The following is a 20950-nucleotide window of genomic DNA, read 5'->3' on the forward strand; positions in this document are numbered from 1 at the left end:
TCGATACATCACCCTATCACTCATAATGTAGAGAAAATGATCTACGGTATTCCAGTCCCACCAGCTCTACGGTATCGTCCAAGGAGCATTCGCAAGAAAAGATATTTGGGCAAGATCCTGAGAAGGGATCTGAGGCACACACGCCACCGTGGTAAATGTGGACGAGATCTTGCTCAATGAACAGTTGGGGCTCACCCTGGTCCAATTACCACGTCAGTTGATTCATCAGGTGGGCCCCACAAATAAGAGAAGGACGGATTAAAAATGAGGGCCCACCGTGAAGTTCGATTCACTTCAGTAAAAAGTGAACAAATAATAGATTGGGACTGCCTCACGGATGCGTGTTTTCAAATGCAAGACCGTCCTTACTCTTTCCCCGACGGTAGACTCATGAGAGTTTCAATACCAGGTCAATGATTCATCCTCTCATCGGGTGTATCACAACAGTACACTGAAACAAACCATCAGATGTCCCTAGATTTGGAGCTAATTTCCCACCTACTCAGTGTTTCTGCCTGACTTTCCACTACTTTATCACTAGAGAGTGGACCCTCTCTTTAAAAGAACGGAAAGCACCAATTGATTGGGAGATGAATGCGACGAACCCCAAACCGGATAACCTTATCGCTCTTCCTCACCACCGCACCCTTCAACCATGTCCACGTGTATGGATAAGACTGTGCGCGGATTGCGTCCTGCACCTCATGGAATCACTCTGTCCAGGCGGGGCTCGATGGGGGACGCCATGTATTTGTTTTATCTGTACCGTTCATCCATTTCAACATATTATTTTAGGGCATGAGACCAGAAGGGAGAAAGATCCGGTGCTTAAATGGACCACATCATAGGAAGCAGGAGTGATAATACACCCACCATTAAAACTTTTTTAAGGCCCACTGTGGTGTTTGTTTGCCATCTAACTTGTTCATAAGGTCACAATTACATGTACAAAGAGGAGAGGAAAGCATGAATATTAGGTTGGTGAGACTTCCTAGACTCCCAAAAAGTTCTCAATGGTGTGCATTCAATCCCCATCATGTAGTCTACTTGAGCCTTGAATCTACCTAGGCTTACACGTTAAACTTAACTTCCAAAATGGATAGATAGTAAGGATAAAATATACATATATAGTTGTAAAAAAACACCTACATATGAATAGGCCAAGCTAAAATCATAAAAGAAAATGTTTAAACAAAAGTCAAACAGCCAAGCTAAAATAAAAAATAAAAAGTATAAGAATTTACATGGTTCATTAACATGTATAATTTAATGGTGTAACAATACAAAACTTTTTTCTTCCATAGAACAAGAGAAATAAAATTACAAAAATTGCCTCTCCCACTCATACAGGTGGTCCAAGTTCTCTGCACCTTGAATCCGCTATGCGTGCCAAGAATCACTTTGAGATGATCTTAACAGGAAGCTAGGTGTCTTATGCGTTGTGGGGTCCATCGTGACATATGTACTTTATAGCCATGCCGTTCATCTGTTTTCCATATCATTTTACAGTATGAGCTCAAAATGAAGCAGATCCAAAGGTCACCATAGGAAACACCGAGGATACTAACACCCACCATTGAAACCTTCCTAGGGCCCACCTTAATGTTGATTTGCCATCCAACCTGTTGATAAAATTGCATCAACCTGGATTAAGGGAAAACACAATTATCAACTTGGTCCAAAATTCTTGTGGCCCTAAGAAGTTTTTAATGGTGGGCGTTCAATCACCACTGTTTACTGTTGTGTGTTCTACTTGAGTTTTTGATTTGCTTCATTAATGGACTCATGACTAAAATGAGTTGGCAAAATGAATTCACGGTGTGAATAAAACTCATACATAATGGCAAACAAAATAGGCATTTTGCATTGATTACAGCAAAAGCCAACAATCAAATGGTACCAACTTTTAATAACATACCTATTAAAAATCATCTCTAGGCGATTGTAACCATTCAGATTAATGATAAGAAAAATGGACAATCTCGATCAATTGGAAGGGATGCACTTTCATAAACTGGTTTCTCATGAATCATTTTGATCTCCATATTCCATCCAATGAAAATAGACGGTGAGGTCCAAACGGATTGCAACAAAAAAGTGTAACCTCATATTCCTTACCAATGGCTCACGTGTGCCCAATGTGCCACATTTAACAATGTGACAAATTTTCCATCCATCTTCAACATTGCATGATGCGATAGTGTGGCACATAAAGTGATAAATCTTGAACATAAACACCGAACATTATCATGATCCAATCGATGGGATGGTAATAGAAGCAGGTCCCACTACCTATGTATTTTAAGACTTCAATGGATGGTAGGAGTTTTATAACTGTCTGATATCGATCTACATGGTTAAGGATCACAAATTAAAATTTGGCTATGGTGTCCACTGCCAAATCGAAAGACAGAATGATTGGGTTTGCTAAATTGCTATCCCCCAAGGGCTAGGCAATTGTAGTCTCACCTCTCACACGGCAAACATGCCAGCATGCACGTTACATCCGAGTTGTGTAAAAGTTCAGCAGACATCTAAAGAACGGATGGTTTTTCAAAAGTGCCATCAGTCCAAATTCAACCTACCTACTTGATGCTTGGGTCCACCTGATAAAAATCGTACAAGGTCATCCTTATGATGGGGGAACCATGTACGCAGCTCACATGTACCAAACATGTGCAGCTTTGGCGCAGGTGCTGTGTGTAAAGGTACCGGTGGAGGGTGCATTCGTGGCGCCAGTGAAACACCCAAAACCAAAAGATCATACTCTTCTGTGCATCTCTCTAATCAGTACAGCAACATTTTCTTTTTCACTATTGAAGAATAGCACTGAATCAGAGCTTCAGAACCTCAATGTACATGCAAAACCTATTTTCCATCACCACCGGCCTGAAAATGCTCCCCCAATCACAGGACTCGTTTGGCATCACCCACCTAAACATCTGCCTTTAGTGGAAAGACCATCTTTTTAAAATCAGCTTTACCACTCATGCTGACATCGAATTTCCACTTCCACCACTTCATTTCTCCTTCTGATTCATGTGACCGGCATCCAATTTCTACTTCTACCATTTCATTTCTCCCGTTTCATGTGCTCCAGGCCACCCAACACAGCTCATTAGAACAGGAACTGTCACTGAAATGATGGGGCCAACTTCAATGGTTGCACCATGTTTGACATATCAAGTTCAATAAGGACTGGCCTTCTGAATGATGGACGGAAGGACGACGATGATGCCCATGAGGATATGATTTGATTAACTTAAGCTAACAACACAGAAGCATCAAAGGGACCCACCACTCCCTCTCTCAAAAGGCGCATCGCAGCACCTCGAGAGAACTTCCTTGCAAAGAGGAAGCATGGCATTGAAGTAGCATTGCTACGGCACCATTCTGTTCGATGCTCTGTCTCATAGTACACATGATTGATACCCTGATACAAATGGCGCACACAAAAAAAACATCAAAACATCATTCAACATCTTCACATACACATCATAATTTATCAAAAGAACAAATTAAGAGTGATAAATTCTACAGGTAACAAAAGCAACTAGTTAGGTTGATATGGGATAGATCTGGGATTCATCACTCATAATGAAAATTCAAATGGGTAAATCTCATCATTGACCAACCAAAATCTGATGACAATGGGAAGCAGCCCCACTTTGATCTTTTAGGAAGTGGTATGAATAAGTGGAGCCCACTATAGCTGTCAAAATCCTACGATTTATGATTTGAGTCAAGTCTTAGGAAAAATGATTTGAATCCCAGCTTGAATACTTTTTTGTTTAACAAATCCTATAATTCCATAATTTGAATCCAATGATTTATGATTCAAATTATACATGTACTCTTGTTTTATAAACTTAGCTTTCATTTTATGTTTTTTAATTTGTGGGGGCTTTAAGAATCATTTAAAAAGGGTCAATTATTTTATTTTATTCTTTATAACATAGGAGATTTGGGGATTTCAATATTCAAAATCCCGAAATAAAGAAATCAAAATATTGTTTTCTTCAGTCCACAAAATTGAATGCCCTTTTCAAACTATTTCTACACTCAAGAAGTGTAAAATGACACTTGTACAGTTTTAAGCTAAATTTCTCGAAAGATAGATCCTAAAGGAAAAACAATAATCTTTTAACACTATCATGATAGATATCAGGTATGTCGTGTACAAGTTCTCAATTGCCAATATGTCGTGTACAAGTTCTCAATTGCTGATATCATTACATGTATTACTTTTCTTGGTGAATTTTCAATGGGCAATGAATAATTGACGAGTTCTATTTTTTTATGATTTATGTATATTTTTTTAAGAAAATCAGAGAAACTTCTGATATACAGTACGATTTGCAATTCAATATGATTCAATGCCTATTTGACAACCTACTTCTCATCAATCCGATCATGATATTTATAGTGAAAGATTCAGCCATGGAAAAGCTTTGCCATAAGTGCTTCAGATTTTATCATGCTCCCTTGTATTTTTCTTATTTATTGAAGCCTGGGAATTCCTGATCCCTTCACATTTTGCAGCTGCACTCTAGTTCAATAATATATACTTTGAGGTCTTATTTATTGAAGCCTGGAAAGTCCAAAGTCCTAATTCATTTGCATTTTGCAACTGCACTCTAGTTCTATGATACCTTAGGGACCATTTGATAAAACTTATTTTCAGCACTTATCACTGAAATTTGATATTTTCAGTTAATTTCACTGATTCAGATTGTTTTCAGCTCCCCTCCCTTCACTTAATGTTGAAGGCTGAAAGTGGTGATGCATTAAAATTTCTTTTCACTTTTGACTAAACATCCCTAAAATTATTTCAAAAATTCAATTCAGCAGTTTAAGTTATCAGCACTTTCAGTGCTTATTTTCAGTTTACCAAAAGGCACATTAGAGAGAGAGAGAGAGAGAAAGTTGAGTATCTGATCTGAATTAAGGGATTAAAGTATCATCTGAAACCGGTACATGAACATTACAGCTGTGTCGGCCCGAAACAGCCTGATACAGGGCGATATGGGACCGTACCAGTGCATAGCAATATGATACCAGATACACCAATTTTAAACCTTGATCTGAATAGCTTTCAAACATACCATACATATTGGGCACGAGGTGCACAAATTGTACATCTATAATGGGCTCAGGGTACAGCTGCACATGTCAAAATGGTACAAATTATAGAAAGGGGGATAACCATAATTATAACCAGGAATGGAATGACAGTGCATAAGCTGGTGAATGCTAATTGTTTCGGTAAAAGAAAAACAGGTATAGAAAGCCCCAGGACAACAATGAATCATTTTCATGCACTTTATAAATGTGCCTAAATCTGTTAATACATTGGTAAAACTAATTGCATTAATTTGGTCTCAAATGCTGTGAGTAATGCATTGTGGCACCGTTTTTTAATATGGAAATCATTTGTCTATTTGAAAACAGTACAAGAACCTGCAAACCGCTGCAAAGAAACATGAAGTATCACAAGTTCTCAGCCTCATTCTCATAACAGATGCATCAGCAGATCAAACTATCCTTTGTACTTTAAAATCATATTAATAGAAAAATGAATGCCCATTGTAAATGGTAAAAAAGAATACAAACACAAATATGTAGTACAGATAAATGCTTCGCATGGTAAAGGAGATCATGCAAGCTTATTCACCTTTATTTCTTTTATGCGTTCAGGGCTTGCATCATCATGTTTGAATGTGACTGGATGCCAACTTTGTCTTTCCGTTTCAGATGCAGACTGGTTCCACAGAGCGAATGTCAATGACCTTCGTTCAAGTCCATCTTCAAGCTCACTCATCTGATATAGAATTTGGGAAAATAGAAAGAGAAAGTGAGATAAAACAAAATTTAGTTTCATTATTCCAAAAAAAAAAAAAAAAGTACCTTGGACTTTCAAATATCAATACTTAGTCATGTTATGTATTACCATATAAAGGTAATATTAAGTTCCAACATGAGATGAAAATATCTCAGATATGGTAAATAATTCGAATGACAGATGGGTTTAATTACTTGGAGAAAATATGCAAGTTAGTGAAATTTTTATCTGAGAAAAAAAAAAATTGAAAATCATGATAATTGACTCCTTACAGCAAGTAATGTCTGCATATAGTGTTCATCTGGGATACAGTCTTGCTCCATCTGAATAACCTCTCGCTGCATTAAAATTTTGGGCAGTGCTCAAAACCAAGCAGTTCAGCAAGGAGAAGAAATTTCGTTGAGGAAAAGAAAACCTCTTAAGAAATTATTCTTCATCATGTCAGACTAGTTTAATTGCTCGCAAGGTGAATTTACTCAATTAACTCATAGAATATAATTAAGCCATAAAACTACAGTGAAGAAGAAGATTGACATAAAACCAGCGAAACGAGATGGTTCATTAGGTCAAACATTTGTTTGCTTTATTAGTTAAGGAGGGCCTTATCTAGGCAACAATACTTGGAATCCTTTCCATTGCAAAAAATAAATGATTCCCTAAATTCACCTGGAAGAACACATGTTATATTGGACCTCCCATGAGGGGATTCTTATCTTCTTGCCACTATTCCCTATTTTTTGTAATTCATTTTCATTAGGAATATTTGGTCCATGCAACATTATGTAGCCACTCCAAAATGGGTTTCACATCAATGGCTACCTATTCACCTTCTCTTTTTGACTTATGTCCACCCATTCATCAATTAGGTATGAATGCTGTGCTATTACTGTACCTGGTATGAGAGGTTGTGTAATGTGTATAGACAGTATAATGCCCCACCCTTATTAATGAGAATATTTCTTTTGCAGTTCTGATTGACATGGTACTAGATCTAATTCACTTCTAGCTATTCTCTTATGGGGATGTTCTCACAAAAGGGCCAAAGCACTCTTTCACTGTTATTCTTGGAGATTGGACGTTCATCAAGTACGATGAATTTGTATTCTTGGCTCCTGACAAGTTCCATGAATTATTGATAATGCTTAAATGGCTCTGATGAGACAAACAAAAGCCCCTAAAAGGGGTATGAAGCTAACGAGATCACACAAATTGTGTGGGGAAACCATCACTTTGTACTAAGAATTCATGTCCCTTAATTTCATGAAGTTTCACTAGTGAATTTATGCTCCATTAAAAATAAGAAGAAGAAGAAGAAGAAGAAAGATTACCAATATGCTTGACAGATTTGTATCTTAAGAATAAATAACAATTCTTCTTTATCATCTAAGCCTTATCATGTTCTGCTTTTCCACAATCAAGGGCCAGGCCTTCAATTAAACCATAGGTCATCAAGTCTGTTCTTACTACCTCCACCCATATCCTTTTGGGCCATCCCCTTGCCCTTTTAGAGCCTTCAACTTGTACCCACTCACTCCTAACCAACGTGGTTCTTGCTCTCCATTGCACATGACCAAACCATCCAAGTTTGCTTTCCCTCATCTTATTACCTATTGGTACCACTTCTAAGTTCACTCAAATGCATTCATTTCTAATTATATCTTTCCTTGGCATGCCACTCATCCATCTCAATAACATCATCTCAGCTACACAGTCTATGAAAATGTCGTTGAATTCGATTCGTCAACTAACGCCGCTACCTTGGTGCAACTAAATACGCGAATTCCGCCATGATGCTTTCTCCCACATCCACTGTATGTGTCTTTTTTGGGGTACACTATCATGATTCGGGGCAGAAAATCCTTAGGGCGTGTTTGGCCGGGTGCTGGATGTGGGCTATCCTGGGATTAGGAGGGTTATCCTGCTAGATCACATCCCATCCCCTGTTTGGGATGGCGGGATGTACCTCGCCTCGTAAACACCACTCTTTAGCTAACATGGATTCTGCCAATCCCAGGATGTGATTTTTCACCTCTATGTGGGGCCCACCAAGATATCAATGAGATATCCACTCTGTCCATCATTTTCACGGGCCTACATTTAGCAATAAATCTGTTTTAAGGCAAATATAAAACAGTGAGTGGGGCACACCACAAGAAGCAGTGTAGATGCAAACCCATCCATTTGGGACGGTCCAAACAGGCTGTTGTATATCCCATGGGCTATCCCAAACCCATGGGATCAAGGGACAAACACTGACACCACCATCATTACCTTAAAATCCATTCCATCCCACCTAATCCCATGGAATTGGTCCGGCCAAACACGCCCTAAACCTCTTACCTTCCCTACAGTCGGTACCTATCACCCGATCCACACGCCAGTGCTAGGGTTTCTCATTGTTCTTTTACTCTCCAACATTCTGTCCCATAAAGCATGTTTGGTCTTATCGCTATTCTATAAAATCACCCATCCCATTCTAGTGACATGATGATCGTGTAAAACTCTAGAGGCACATCTCCATTTCTTCGACCCAGCTTGAATCCTATGGGCAATATAAGAATAAATAACAATTCTCATGATTTAATATATCTATGGCAGTAAAAGATGAGAAAATTCATGGAGAGGCAGCAATTGTATGTCAAGAAAGTGTTTGAGATGACTGTATAAATGAGGAATAGAGATCACTCAGAGGATTAGGCTTTCCATCGAAGTCTAAGGCTGGCTGCTGCTGCAAAATGACCAGCGATAAAAGATTTACAAAATAGTTCCCTCAAATTGAAATGCATTTTTATCTAACACAATCCAATCTGGAGCCTTTCTCCACTACTGCATCAATAAGAATGATGTTCAAAATATAATTATCATTAAGGATATTATTTTTTTCTTCAAAAAATCAATACTAATCAGCTGATATATAGTTCATATCAGCCATGCTGGTTTGTCAAAATACTGATACATATTCGTCCATGTTTCGAGCCATGAAAAGTATCATAGAACTTGGTGGCCAAATCTATTTTTGCATTGCCATTCAACTCAGGATTTGATGATTCCCTTAGAAACAGCATTGTGCTATGATAACACATAGCTAATAATGGTTGTGAAGATTAAAGATCCAGTTATCAGCATAAATATCCTAATGTGCATGTAAAGTCGTGGAGAGAGGAGAAAAACTTGCTCCAGTACATCAAAATATCAGAACGAATAAATACGGCACCTTACTGCTTGAGCAATGTCAAGCTGGAAGTACTTTTTCTTCCACTTGTTCATAGAAACATCGGAGTTTAAAAGGGAATTTAAGCCATCTTTTTAACCACTGATTATTCTAGATGATCACTGACTACAAATGCAAAAGTTAAAAATATTAACACTTCTTATATCATGCATGCCTTTCTAGGCTTTAATTTAATATACCATATAGCATTAAGCCCTACCTTGCAGTATCTTTTGAAAACTGGAATGACTATATCATCAGCCATGATAACCTCTGCATGTTTTCTAACTAATGTAATCCACTGAAATTTCCACATCAAATTCAAGTTAGACTGTTAGAACAAAGCAAGAGTGCCATAGAGGAACAATGTATTCGTGCCAGAATTCACATGTAACACGTGTGATGATAAATCAGAAGGAAAAAAAAAACTGACAAAAGGAAAACCTGGGACCCTTTCCTCCATTTGCCCTTTGGTATCGTAAGCGACATCTTTGGATTATAGAGACCTTCCTTTGTATCAAGAAAGCTAGCATTCAGAAACAACAAGAAGTTAACACTGAAAGTTGGTAAAATACCATTTCATAGAAACACTGAAATATTTAAATACCAAAATACATGCCATTGATATTGAGTTAGTAAAAAGAAATCTATAAAAGGATGCATACCAGTCAACGAAACTTTTTGAAGAAGACATGATATAATTGTATACATAGCTGAAGTTGTACAGTGGAATACAGCTGCAGGAATCCGTAAGTTCATTAAAAATCAAACTTGAAATTCAGGATCAGTTGGAAGCATCCAAGCCATATATTTTTTCTGAACATTGACAATCAGTTTAGGGGAGAAACAGATCTTTTTACCTACCCAATTAGCAATGGAAAAATAAAAAATGGATATGACACCCTTAGGTTTACACATCAGCAACTGATAAACATATCCCCACAAGTCCTCAAAATATAGGTAAAGAATATATCCAACAATGAATGATAAAATTCTAACATGGTCTACCCAGAGAAGAAAAGAACTTACCAACTTACCATCTACATTGAATCAGCTAGCTGAGAACTTATTCCCACTCACAAGTACTAGAAAACCATGATAATGCATTGTGAATGGACAAAGTAGAAAAGCAAGGAGATGATTATTGCAAATAAATAGTCACAAGGAGAAACAAATTGCTAAATGGAAATCAATTGTGAGGTCAAGTACGACAATACATAATGCAAACTATTATAAAGCAGAATTGCACAATAGATTTTTCCTGTGCGATGATTTTTTTCAAGCAATATTCAAAATTTTGTTGTAACCTAAAAGTACAAAGGAGATCTATGAGAGAAGTTGTAGACACCCCACCCAGGCTAGCATCTTAAGAAAGCAACGACAACCTGGCAACCCCGACCATGTCCTAACCTAGCCCAACCATTCCCTACCCCTAAAACCTAACCTACCCCAACCATTCCCTAAACCCTAACCCTAACCTACCCTTGAACCCCACACCCTACCCAAAACCACAGCCATTTCCCAAACCTGATCCAAACTCTAACCAAACCTAAGCCATTACGAGCCATCATTCAAGCCAGACCATGCCCAAAATTGATCCATTTCTCGGGCCATTTTCCGGTCACAATCGAGCTGATTTCGAGCCATTTTGAGCCAAATATCCAAAAAGGGCTTTGGGCCACTCTCCGGGCCCAAAATAGGCCCACCAGTCAAACAGCGGGAGCAACTGTACCCGGCGGTAATCTGACTACCGCCTGCTCTCAAAAAAATGTGCACGGAGCCAGCTGGATGAGTTTCGGACCAAAACAGTCAAAGGCGGTAGTCTGATCACTGCCGGCGGTAATCCGATTACCGCCTTACCTCGACAGGTGTCTCCTCTGAGCACAAGCTGTCCCCCGTCCCAAAGTCAACTTTCATATGGAATTACCACTAAAGTTCACCCTATTTACCATTTTACCTGGCCTCAAGAGTGTATAAGAGCGTGCCACATGGCATTTCTCTCTCCTCAACCAATCCCAAGCTGCCGTGTCAGCTTTTACTCTTCACAAACCCAACAATTACCAAAATGCCATCACAAAAGGCTATAAATAGCCTTCACCTCTCCTCATTTCAAACAACAATCCTACACAACAACTATCTCATTCCTAAATTTTTTAAGGGAGAGAGTGAGAGAGAGAGGAAGAGAGTGAGGGTGAGAAGGAGCTCCAGGCCTCCAAGAACCGATCTTTTAGCTACCCCTTAGCCTCCTCCAAGCCATCTTGATCCCACAGTCTAGCCTGGATTGGTCATGGTGTATTCCATGTTCTAGCTATCTCAAGAGTAAGCCAAAGATCATCTCATTTTCTATTTAAGCATTCATCATATCATCTTCTCTCTTCTTAACCCCCTTGCTACTCTAGATTGCTAGCGACTGTATGCTCTGTGACTTGCCGTATATCGGATCTTGTCGCATAAGAAACTCATAGTGATCTAGTCCGCTTTTTCTTTACTATTACATTAACATCATTACATCCGCCTTTCTAGACACATCTCAGATGTATGCTCTGTGGCTTGCCGGAATCCCGGATCTTGCTATGCCAGAAATCCAAGTGCACCTAGCCCTACTTCGACCACATCATTTATCCCTTGAGATTACTTACAACACTAAGTAGAGACCGTACATTTGTACGGGCTGAAAGGGTGCCTAACACCTTCCCTCTTTATAACCAAGGTCCCTTACTCGGAATCCCGGATCGCAGACTAGGAGTCAACTTAAAGCAGAGAGTCCTCGGATTCTCTTGCTTCACATATTCTGCAGGTTCTAGTCGACTGCGGGATTTTGAGATTAAGTGGCTAGTGGCGACTCCAAACTTACATCGATCAAGTCACCCCCACACACAAACAAAATCAAAAGAACACAAAACATTTTTTCCAACGCCAAAGCATGGGCACCAATTTCCCAGAGTTCACAGAAGTATAGACCGCTCAAGTAAAGAACACCCTAATTTGCAGGATTTATTTGAATATCTGAACAACTTTCCTAGGAAAGGAGTTGGTAACTCTTGGTGGCATAAAAATGAAGCTGGAGTGGGAGTGCAGAATTGGCAGTAACAGTGCACGTTATAATGAAAGCCAAACCCCAAGAACACAACAAGCGAACTTTGCAGCTCAAAGACAACAACAATGATAAGCTACCTATCGGAAACAAGAACAAAGCGCTGGTTTGCCGGATCCTGAAGAGCTGCTCTGAATAATAACTGCTCGGCTTCAATCATACTTGATTCTCCCCAAGCTACCTACAACATGAGAACTTGAGTCAAAAGAAACCCTAACAATCCCAAACACATCTAAGTGCAGAAATGTATCAAACCGAATACATGGAGCCAAAATAAATCGTTAACCTCTCTTTCCTTTCTTATTAACAATCATATCAGAACCTTAAGCATGATGATACCTAATGATGCACACAACTTATGCTTAATTGAAGAATTAAGTAGATAAATTTCAAGTTGCCCAAAGTACCTAATGATGTAGACCTATATTGTTCAGGCGTTGAATCTAAAGGTAATATTAAGCTACTATAAAACTCAGGCCAAAGGGCAGGCTTTGGAAAAAGGAAGGCGATGAACATGGTTGTGAAAGAATTTTGGAAGAAGTGATAGCTAACATTATCATACACAGTGGGTCTTTGGCAATTTCACATATTGGCCTTCCATTGTGTTCAAAGGACTCTTGTACTGCCATCTTTTCAGGACAACTGCAACCGTGAGGAAGCTACGATGTGTAAAAGGAAGATTCTTTCTTCCAGTGGCAGGATTTTCTTACCAGGGCAACAATGAATAATCTGATTTACTTTGTTCATTGTTTCAGACAACAACTGGGTGGTGGATAACTTGCATCGCCTTAAAAGGGACTTGTTAAATGGCAGGGGCAGATATAAATGTCACTACGTAGTTTAAAAGACAGGAATGAGGAGGAATGGACTTAATCACCAAAGAGTCAACAGCACCCTCATGAGGAAATGGTAGTGTTGACCGGGGAATGGATCACTTGCATCGTCTTCTCTTCTACCGGTATATTTTTTTAATTTGTTTTCCTTCTTAAAATTTATGTATTTTGATTTTAAAATGTTAGATCTACACAATGAACCGGGTGGATCGGCCTCGCGTCTATTGTTTCAATCTATGGGAGGATTTGAAGAAGAGAAGACGGCTTTTGCACGAGATCTCATATCGTGGAGGTCAGCTTTAAACAATCCAGCCATGTTAGTCTAGATCGATTCGAATCAAAGGTTTCTTCAAACCATATCAGGGAATCAAATTCGGATGAGTATTAACAATATTAGACTATGTTGCAGAACGATTGTAGACTACGATAGTAGTTCCCAAATAATTCGGATCTGAGCGATTCATTGGTTTCCCCAAACTTGACGATGGAGAAATCATTGAATGGTTTGGACCTAATCCTTGAATTGATTGAATCCATAAAAACCAAGTAGAGAGAGGAAAACCAAGTTTCGGAAAATCGGATTGTGTAACAGAACACAGCAGACTTCAGTCGAGTGATCGAAGTTAGCCTTCGATCGATTGAACATGTCGATTTTTGTCTAGCAACCAAAGATAGAAATTCGTAGCATGGATCGATTGATCGATGCTTAGGTTCGATCGATCGAGGGTTTCCTTAAGCGATCTCGATCGATCGAGCATAGCAAAATCTATCCAACGACCAAATTGAATTAAATTTGACATTTCTCGATCGATCGAAAGTGACTAAAAGTGTCCAGAGACTAAATCTAACAAATTCGAATCTCTTTGATCCATGGTCTTGAAATACTAATAGTGGGTCATCTTGGATTGATCAAAAGTGGGCTCCACTGGATGGAATAGCTAAATTAAATTCATGATTTGTCAAACTATCTTAATAGGGATTTAGGTTATAGATTCCAAAACACACAACTGATCGGCGGATTTAACTCTACTAAGAACAGGTGAGTGAATCCCAACATGGCTCATACCTGTGTGGTTAAGATAGATGACATGAGTGTTGTGATTACTAGGACTGCTATGATTGCTACAATTGCCATGATTGCTATAGTTGTGCTGCTAAGTAAATCCTTAATGTATGATTTCATGTTGGGATATTATTATTGAAAATTGAATATGTGGACATGTAAATCATTACGCTCATGAATTCATTGTTTCCTCTCATACGGAAAAATGTATATGTGGACTGCGCATCTCAATGCATAGTCATTGAGCATGCATTACATGCATCCATAGCACTTCCATGCTGATTCCTAGAGGCTTGCTCTAGATGACTGCATGCACACCTTGTGCCTGGGTTTCTGGGGGATATCACTAGATGGTCTCCTAGTAGATTCATTATCAGATGCCTACGTTTAGTGGAAGCTTACTCATGGAGTATATGCGGGCCTTGCCCATGCCTACCTACAGTAGAAGCCTATCAGGTGCAGATGCAAGTGGATGATCATCCTACTTGACATGCATTCCATAACATTCCTGCATACATATTCCTACCTGGATATACATCTATTGGATGATGCTTGTGCTATCTTATTTGTGCTGTGTATAAACCATAACAAGTTTAATCACTAGTGTAAGACCCTAACCCAAGTGTACACGGCGTTCCTTAGGATCATGCGGTCCTACAGGTCGAATTCCGGCGACCCGCAACCTATGGTTAGCGTCTGCGGTTGTCACTAAGTTCGGTCACGTCGACCCGACTCAAATTGACCCGAAACCTATGTCATCTTGTCCGTATCAGCACCACGGTTCCAACGCCGCGTCCCGTGGGTGAATCGGACATGTACATCACAAGTTATGGGCCACGCTCGATATGGACCATTGATGTGTGATTGGTGGACCCCACCATGGCCTTGCACGTTCTCCCATGTAATGATGTCATGCCTAGGCTGGATTTTCAAAAAGCCTACTAGCCTATGAACATTGTTTGTAACTCCCTACCCTCATGATTGTATTTCTCTACCCTAGATGAGAGAAGCAATCATGACTTGCCTTAAAACTCTCTCTCTCTCTCTCTCTCTCTCTCTCTCTCTCTCTCTTCTCTTCTCTTCTCTTCCTAGCAACCCCAAAACCGTCCCACTTGCCCTCCATTTTCTAACCCCTTCTCCCTCTAATCCACCCATCATCAACCAATCTCAACCATTGAACCATGATCCTTGAAGCTTCTTGATGCTGGTGGTGTAGCCTTGGAGTTGTTTTGATAAGTGGGTATGCTTACATTCTAAAATTTCAGATTTCTTTTATTTCCTTCTTGATCTTCATTCTTCTTCCATTGATGGAGCTTGTGGGACCCATCAAGTGATGATGGTGGCCCCAAGACTCCATGGATATGGCTTGTAGCCTATCCTGCATGTGCATGCAAGGGACCATTCTCCATGGATCCCTTCACGCTCCTTTCTTACTTAGATCAGGGATCTTTGGGTCATTTAGACCCTTGATCCTTGGTGGAGATTGGATCTCCACCATAAATCCTAATAGATAGCCTTGATCATGTAGATTGTACATCTTATGGTAATAAAATGTCTATGTATGTGTGTGATGAAGGGAAGGACCTCATTGAGGCGGAGACCCTTCTCTTGTGGCCGTTTCCTTCTCCTTTTCTTGTTAGAAGTTTCTGATCATGAGTGTGTGGCCCACCTTGTGGACCGACAAGATCCAAACCGTCCATAGAGGAAGGACGTTTTTCACAGTCCATCCCTTGGACATGTGGCCCCTAAAATCACCAAAATGGGGTGCATGCACGGATGATTTGGATGATGGGATGGTTTGAATGTTTGTGGGGCCCACTTGGGTGATCACACCATGATTTTCTGGGGTTAAATCCCCATTTAAATAACGTCTACAATTTATTTTTATCAGACATATGTTGCTGTCCAGACCGTCTGGACAAATTTTGGGCCATCTTAGGACCTGATTTTTGGTCATTTGGTGGGGATGTTGATACCATCCAATATGTGATTCTTGAAGGTATTATGTCCTATAAACCTACCAAATTTCAGCCCCAACTGATGAACCCATTTGAACCTCCAAAAGGTGTTCAACCAGAATTCTGCTGTAATTTCCAATAATACAGGCTGTGGTAACCCATAATTTAAAAATATTTTCTCTGATGGTAGGCCACCTTTCTGGGTCCCACATTGTTCTAGACTTGATAAGGGACCTTGGCCCCCAATTTCAGAATTTTTGGAGACCCTAGACCCACTCCATTGGGTAGCCAAAATTGGTACAGCAACATGAACATTGCTGGAATTTTTCTACATTGCTGTATTTTTGTGTTTATGGAGATAATTGGGCTCAGCCCATTTGGGCTTTTGTGTATATCTGTGGGGCCCACCTTGTGATGATCCAGAGGCCACAAGGGGCTATTTTTGTGGGGCCAACCAACTGGATTAGCCATCCATGATGGACGTCCACCATGGGTTGGCCGTCCTTGGCCAGGCCCACCATGATGTATGTCTTTCATCCACGTCATCCCTCCATATTTGTGGGGCCCATATGGGTTGGGTCCACCCTAGGTGGACGTCCCATGTGGGGCCCACTTGGGACGTGGGAGCCCACCTTGTTGCATTTGTATGGGGCCCAGGCCGTCCACACCTTGGACCGCCCAGGCCTGGGACGCCCCTGCCCTTTTGGGGCTGCTGCTAGGCCTGCAGTCCAGCAACAGGCCTATAACATGTTAAATATAAATAATATTATTATTTGGGGAGGGTGGCCCATCATGTGGGACCCACCTCATGTATTTCATCCTCACCCCACCTGTGGGGCTGCACCTTGATGTATCCATCTGTCCAGGCCGTCCAAGGCCCTGGACGTTGTGATATATTAATATTTTATATATTTATATATATATATATATAACTGTTGTGGTGGGCCCTACGTGGGACCCACCTCTACCCCTTTTAAAGCTGCAACATACAGCAGCTATATAGCTACTGTATTGACGTCAGCAAGGTCTGTGGGACCTGCTGTACGTGTGGATGTAATCCACACCATCCGGCTATGTAGACTCCACAGCTAGCTGCTGTACTAATGGCAACAATTTCTGTGGGTCCCACCTGTTTCATCCATGCCGTCTATCTATGGGACCCACCATGATGCATGTGTTGTATCCAAATCGTCCAACCATTTGTGAGATCATTTTATGACATGGGGAAAATGAGTGAGTTAGATCCAAAGTTCAAGTGGACCCCACCATTTGTAATAATAGTGGGGCACAGTGACATCCACCGTTCAAACTCCTACGGGCCATAGTAGTTTCCAAACAAGCTGATATTTTGATTTCACTTCATCTATCTCTATGTTAACTTATGAATAGTTGGATCTCAAAAATGCATCATGGTGAGTCCTATAAATGTTTAGCGGTGGGTGTGGCTACCCCCACGGTTTTCTGTCGTGGGCCCTATAGGATTTTAACGGTGGAGATCATTATCACCACTACTATTTGTGGTATGGTTTAGACGATCTTCCAATCATCTCCGCTGCTATTTGGAATGCGGTCTAGATGATCTTTCGATATGATTTATTTTTGGCATATGGTGCGGCCCATTGATGTAGCCCACTTGATGTGTATGAGGCCCATTAGTGCAGCCCATTGATGTAGCCCACTTGATGTGTATAAGGCCCATGTGTAGGGCTCACCTATTGTGTATTTGAAGCCCATGGGTTGTGGCCCATTCTGATGTACTCGAGGCCCATTGCGATGTACTCGAGGACCATTGTGATGTGCTCGAGGCCCATTGTGATGTATTCAAGGCCCATAGGCAAGGCCTGATGAGATGTATTTATGGCTCATGTTTGAGGCCCATATGATGTATACAAGGCCCATGGGACGTGGCCCATTGTAATGTATTTGAGGTCCCGGTATGAGGCCCAATATGATGTGTATTAGGCCCTTGAGTGAAGCCCATGGTAATGTATATTACACGGCCCACTATATGTTTGGCCCTATATGGGCCACTCCTTAGGAGTAATATCGGTTAAATGTCCATATTGATGGACAATGATAGTTGAATGTCCACATTGTGACCTTCCCTTGGGCCTTGTTAGGCACATTCTCACAAATTCCGATTGTCGAGGCCGATTGTCGAGGCCGATTCTGATTTCGATTGCTGAAGCCGATTGTCGAAACCGATTCCAATTGTCGAGGCCGATTCCAATTGTCGAGACCGATTCCCATTGTTGAGGCCGATTCCGATTACCGAGGCCGATTGTCGAGGCCGATTCCGATTGTCGAGGCCGATTGTATAAGCCGATTATCGATGTCGATTATCAATGCCGATTATTGATACCGATGATGAGTATGTAACAGCATAACATCATGATACATGCCTATACGCATCATCTACATGTTTGTTATGAGATGTGGTTGACCATTGCATATGTCATTGGACAGGTTATGAGACTCCCTGATAGGTGGAGGTTATTTCGCATGAGCGCACGGTATGCGCAAGATTGATGCATGTCTAGAATATATGACTCATGCATTATGTGTTGTGATTACTATACGCCCTAGCGACATCAGGGCCGTAGCCTCCACAGGCATATCGTGGATGGCCAGATGGGACACCGAAAATATGTTATTAGCATCGGGCTACCATAGATGGCCCTGGGTGAAAATCTCTAAACCCTCTTGGTACCAGAGGATGCCCCAACATCGAGACCGAGTGGATATATATGAGCGCATGAGGGCCGTATACCAGTAGGCCGCGTCTCCCACTGTGTCGTGGTCGGTTGGGAGGGGGTGTGGCCTTACCCGCCTGAGGGAGTAGGCAATGCTAGGCTGAGTCTGACCAGCTTGAGGAATGGGTCCGCTATCGACGAGCCGGGCCCGATATTGGCAGGCGGATAGTGAGGTCTCTTCCACTTACCCAGTTGTGCGCTTGATGGGGCGGCAGGTGGCGTAGAGTGTACTAGACCCCGGTGATGATCCCAGAGATGTACAGTACTGATTTGTGGAGCAGGAGTTGCATACTCAGCATTATATTCATTCATTCATTCATTCACTATCCACTCGGGCTGGTGGTGTGCAACTAATTGTTAAGTGTACCTTCGCAATAGTCAGGATTTCGGTTGGGGCGCGTGACTAACCTGAGATCAAAACTCTACTACATTGAGTCTGGCTATCCAAATTTAGGTATGGGACTGGTTTGGATAGAAGTCCCTTGTAATAGACCCCATAACCTGTGACACTACATACTATCATCCCGACTTCACTCTAACTTGGTCATTTCATTCGCACCGCATATTGCATTGCATCCGCGACATTTAGCATTTTGGGTTGCCATGTTTCTGCATTTATATGGCCTAGATACAGCTACCGGTATTCGTAGACTCATCAGGATTTGCATATTGCATTGCATCATCAACATCTGATATTTGGCTTACCGTCTCCGCATTGCATAGCTGATCTACATTACTTCATCAGTATATGATATTGTTTTTATTATATTTTTGCATCGCATAGCCTGGATAAGGCTGATGGTATTTATGGGCCTATCAGCATGTTTTCGCATTACTCTGATATCGTATGATTTATGATCTTGCCAGTATTTCTGATATTGTATGATTTATGGGCTTGTCAGTATTTCTGCTTGCTCTGGTTACTCTGATATTGCTTACTTGACACTTATCTTGTACACACACCTACACCACCCTCTAAGCTTTCTATAAGCTTATGCACAATAGATGCGTGTAGGTGGCGTTACGTTGCAATAAAGTTGCGCATGGAGCATGCAGCGGTCTTCTGAAGCTTTGATTTTGTCATATGTATTTCTCTTTCAGCATTGTATTCAAATGTTTATATTGGTGGATATGTGATGGTGATGTTGCCTTTGTGATTTGGGTAAACTTGTGGTTATGCTTATTACGAGTTAAATGAACATTGAAAAATCCTTCTTGTAGGATCCCAGGATCGGAATCTGGCGTATGGACGCTGGGAGCCGAGAATGGAGTACTACGGAGGCTGTCGCCACTGGATCCGGCGATCGGGAATTTTGTGAGCCCGGTTTCCGAGTTTGGGGCGTGACAAGGCCCACCTTTCTGAGTGCCAAATCCTTATCTCCAAATTGGTGGGGCCCCTATGATGTATTGATGGACACTATGGGAATAACTCCCAAGTATTTTGACATGTTTCTGGGCCTCAATAGGCCTAGAAGATTTGGTGGACTAAAAGTCCAGCCATGGCCATTTAAATACACAATGTATAGCTAAATTGGGGGCCCACCATATTGATAAATTGGGTACTTGTTCCTCGCCTATACCTTAGTATAATTATTTGGGCTTAATTAATGCATGTTTTGGGCCACCTTTGATAACCATTTATAGGACCCACTGCATACCAGATCTTGGGGCTTCTTAGTGGGCCCAAGTCGAGCTGGAATGTCTCACCTTGGCCAGCCAAATGATGGGCTGACCTTCCACCATTTGCTGGACTTATAAGCTGAGGAAAAGGTGGATTTGGGCCCTTGAATGCCCACTTAAATGACTAGTTATTGGGTTGATATAATGGGGCCCATTCCACCCAACAAAAAAAAACTTGTTTTGGGCCATGTATTTGTATACATGGGCTGCCCACTAAATCCATCGAAATGCTTGGACTCTATGGCCCTTAGGAGTTAGGCTTGGGCCTTGGTTCCCCTCCTTGGGCCATGATTGTTGGAGGTACTATTGGGCCTACTTCCTTATGCCTTTTGTGGGACTTATGTGCATATGGTTTGGATATGGGCCTTGGGCCTTATGTTTATGTGGTTTGTGGATTAGATGCCTTGGGGCAATGGTGGTTGAAAGTCCCCATTTAGACCCCTCTAGGTCCATTAGTTGCTAAGTGTGGTTGAATGCCCACCTTAGTCCCTTGCTAGGCCCGTTTCCATATTATAT

At 41.0% G+C, this 20950-nt stretch overlaps 1 protein-coding gene across 1 annotated transcript in view; it reads right to left on the reverse strand.

The window, feature by feature from the left end:
- Window positions 1-2741: 2741 nt before the first annotated feature.
- LOC131239073 (glycosyltransferase BC10-like) overlaps window positions 2742-20950 on the reverse strand; it is a 30345-nt gene continuing 12136 nt past the window's right edge. The window contains exons 5-11 of the mRNA XM_058236632.1: window positions 12228-12328; window positions 9719-9790; window positions 9498-9579; window positions 9274-9354; window positions 6115-6180; window positions 5675-5821; window positions 2742-3433 (exon numbers count right to left, since the gene is read on the reverse strand). Coding sequence (XP_058092615.1) covers window positions 3263-3433; window positions 5675-5821; window positions 6115-6180; window positions 9274-9354; window positions 9498-9579; window positions 9719-9790; window positions 12228-12328 — 720 coding nt within the window. The 3' untranslated portion in view covers window positions 2742-3262. The remainder of the gene's footprint in view (window positions 3434-5674; window positions 5822-6114; window positions 6181-9273; window positions 9355-9497; window positions 9580-9718; window positions 9791-12227; window positions 12329-20950) is intronic.

This window comes from Magnolia sinica, chromosome 3, assembly GCF_029962835.1.
Source record: "Magnolia sinica isolate HGM2019 chromosome 3, MsV1, whole genome shotgun sequence".
Classification (NCBI taxonomy): Eukaryota; Viridiplantae; Streptophyta; class Magnoliopsida; order Magnoliales; family Magnoliaceae; genus Magnolia; species Magnolia sinica.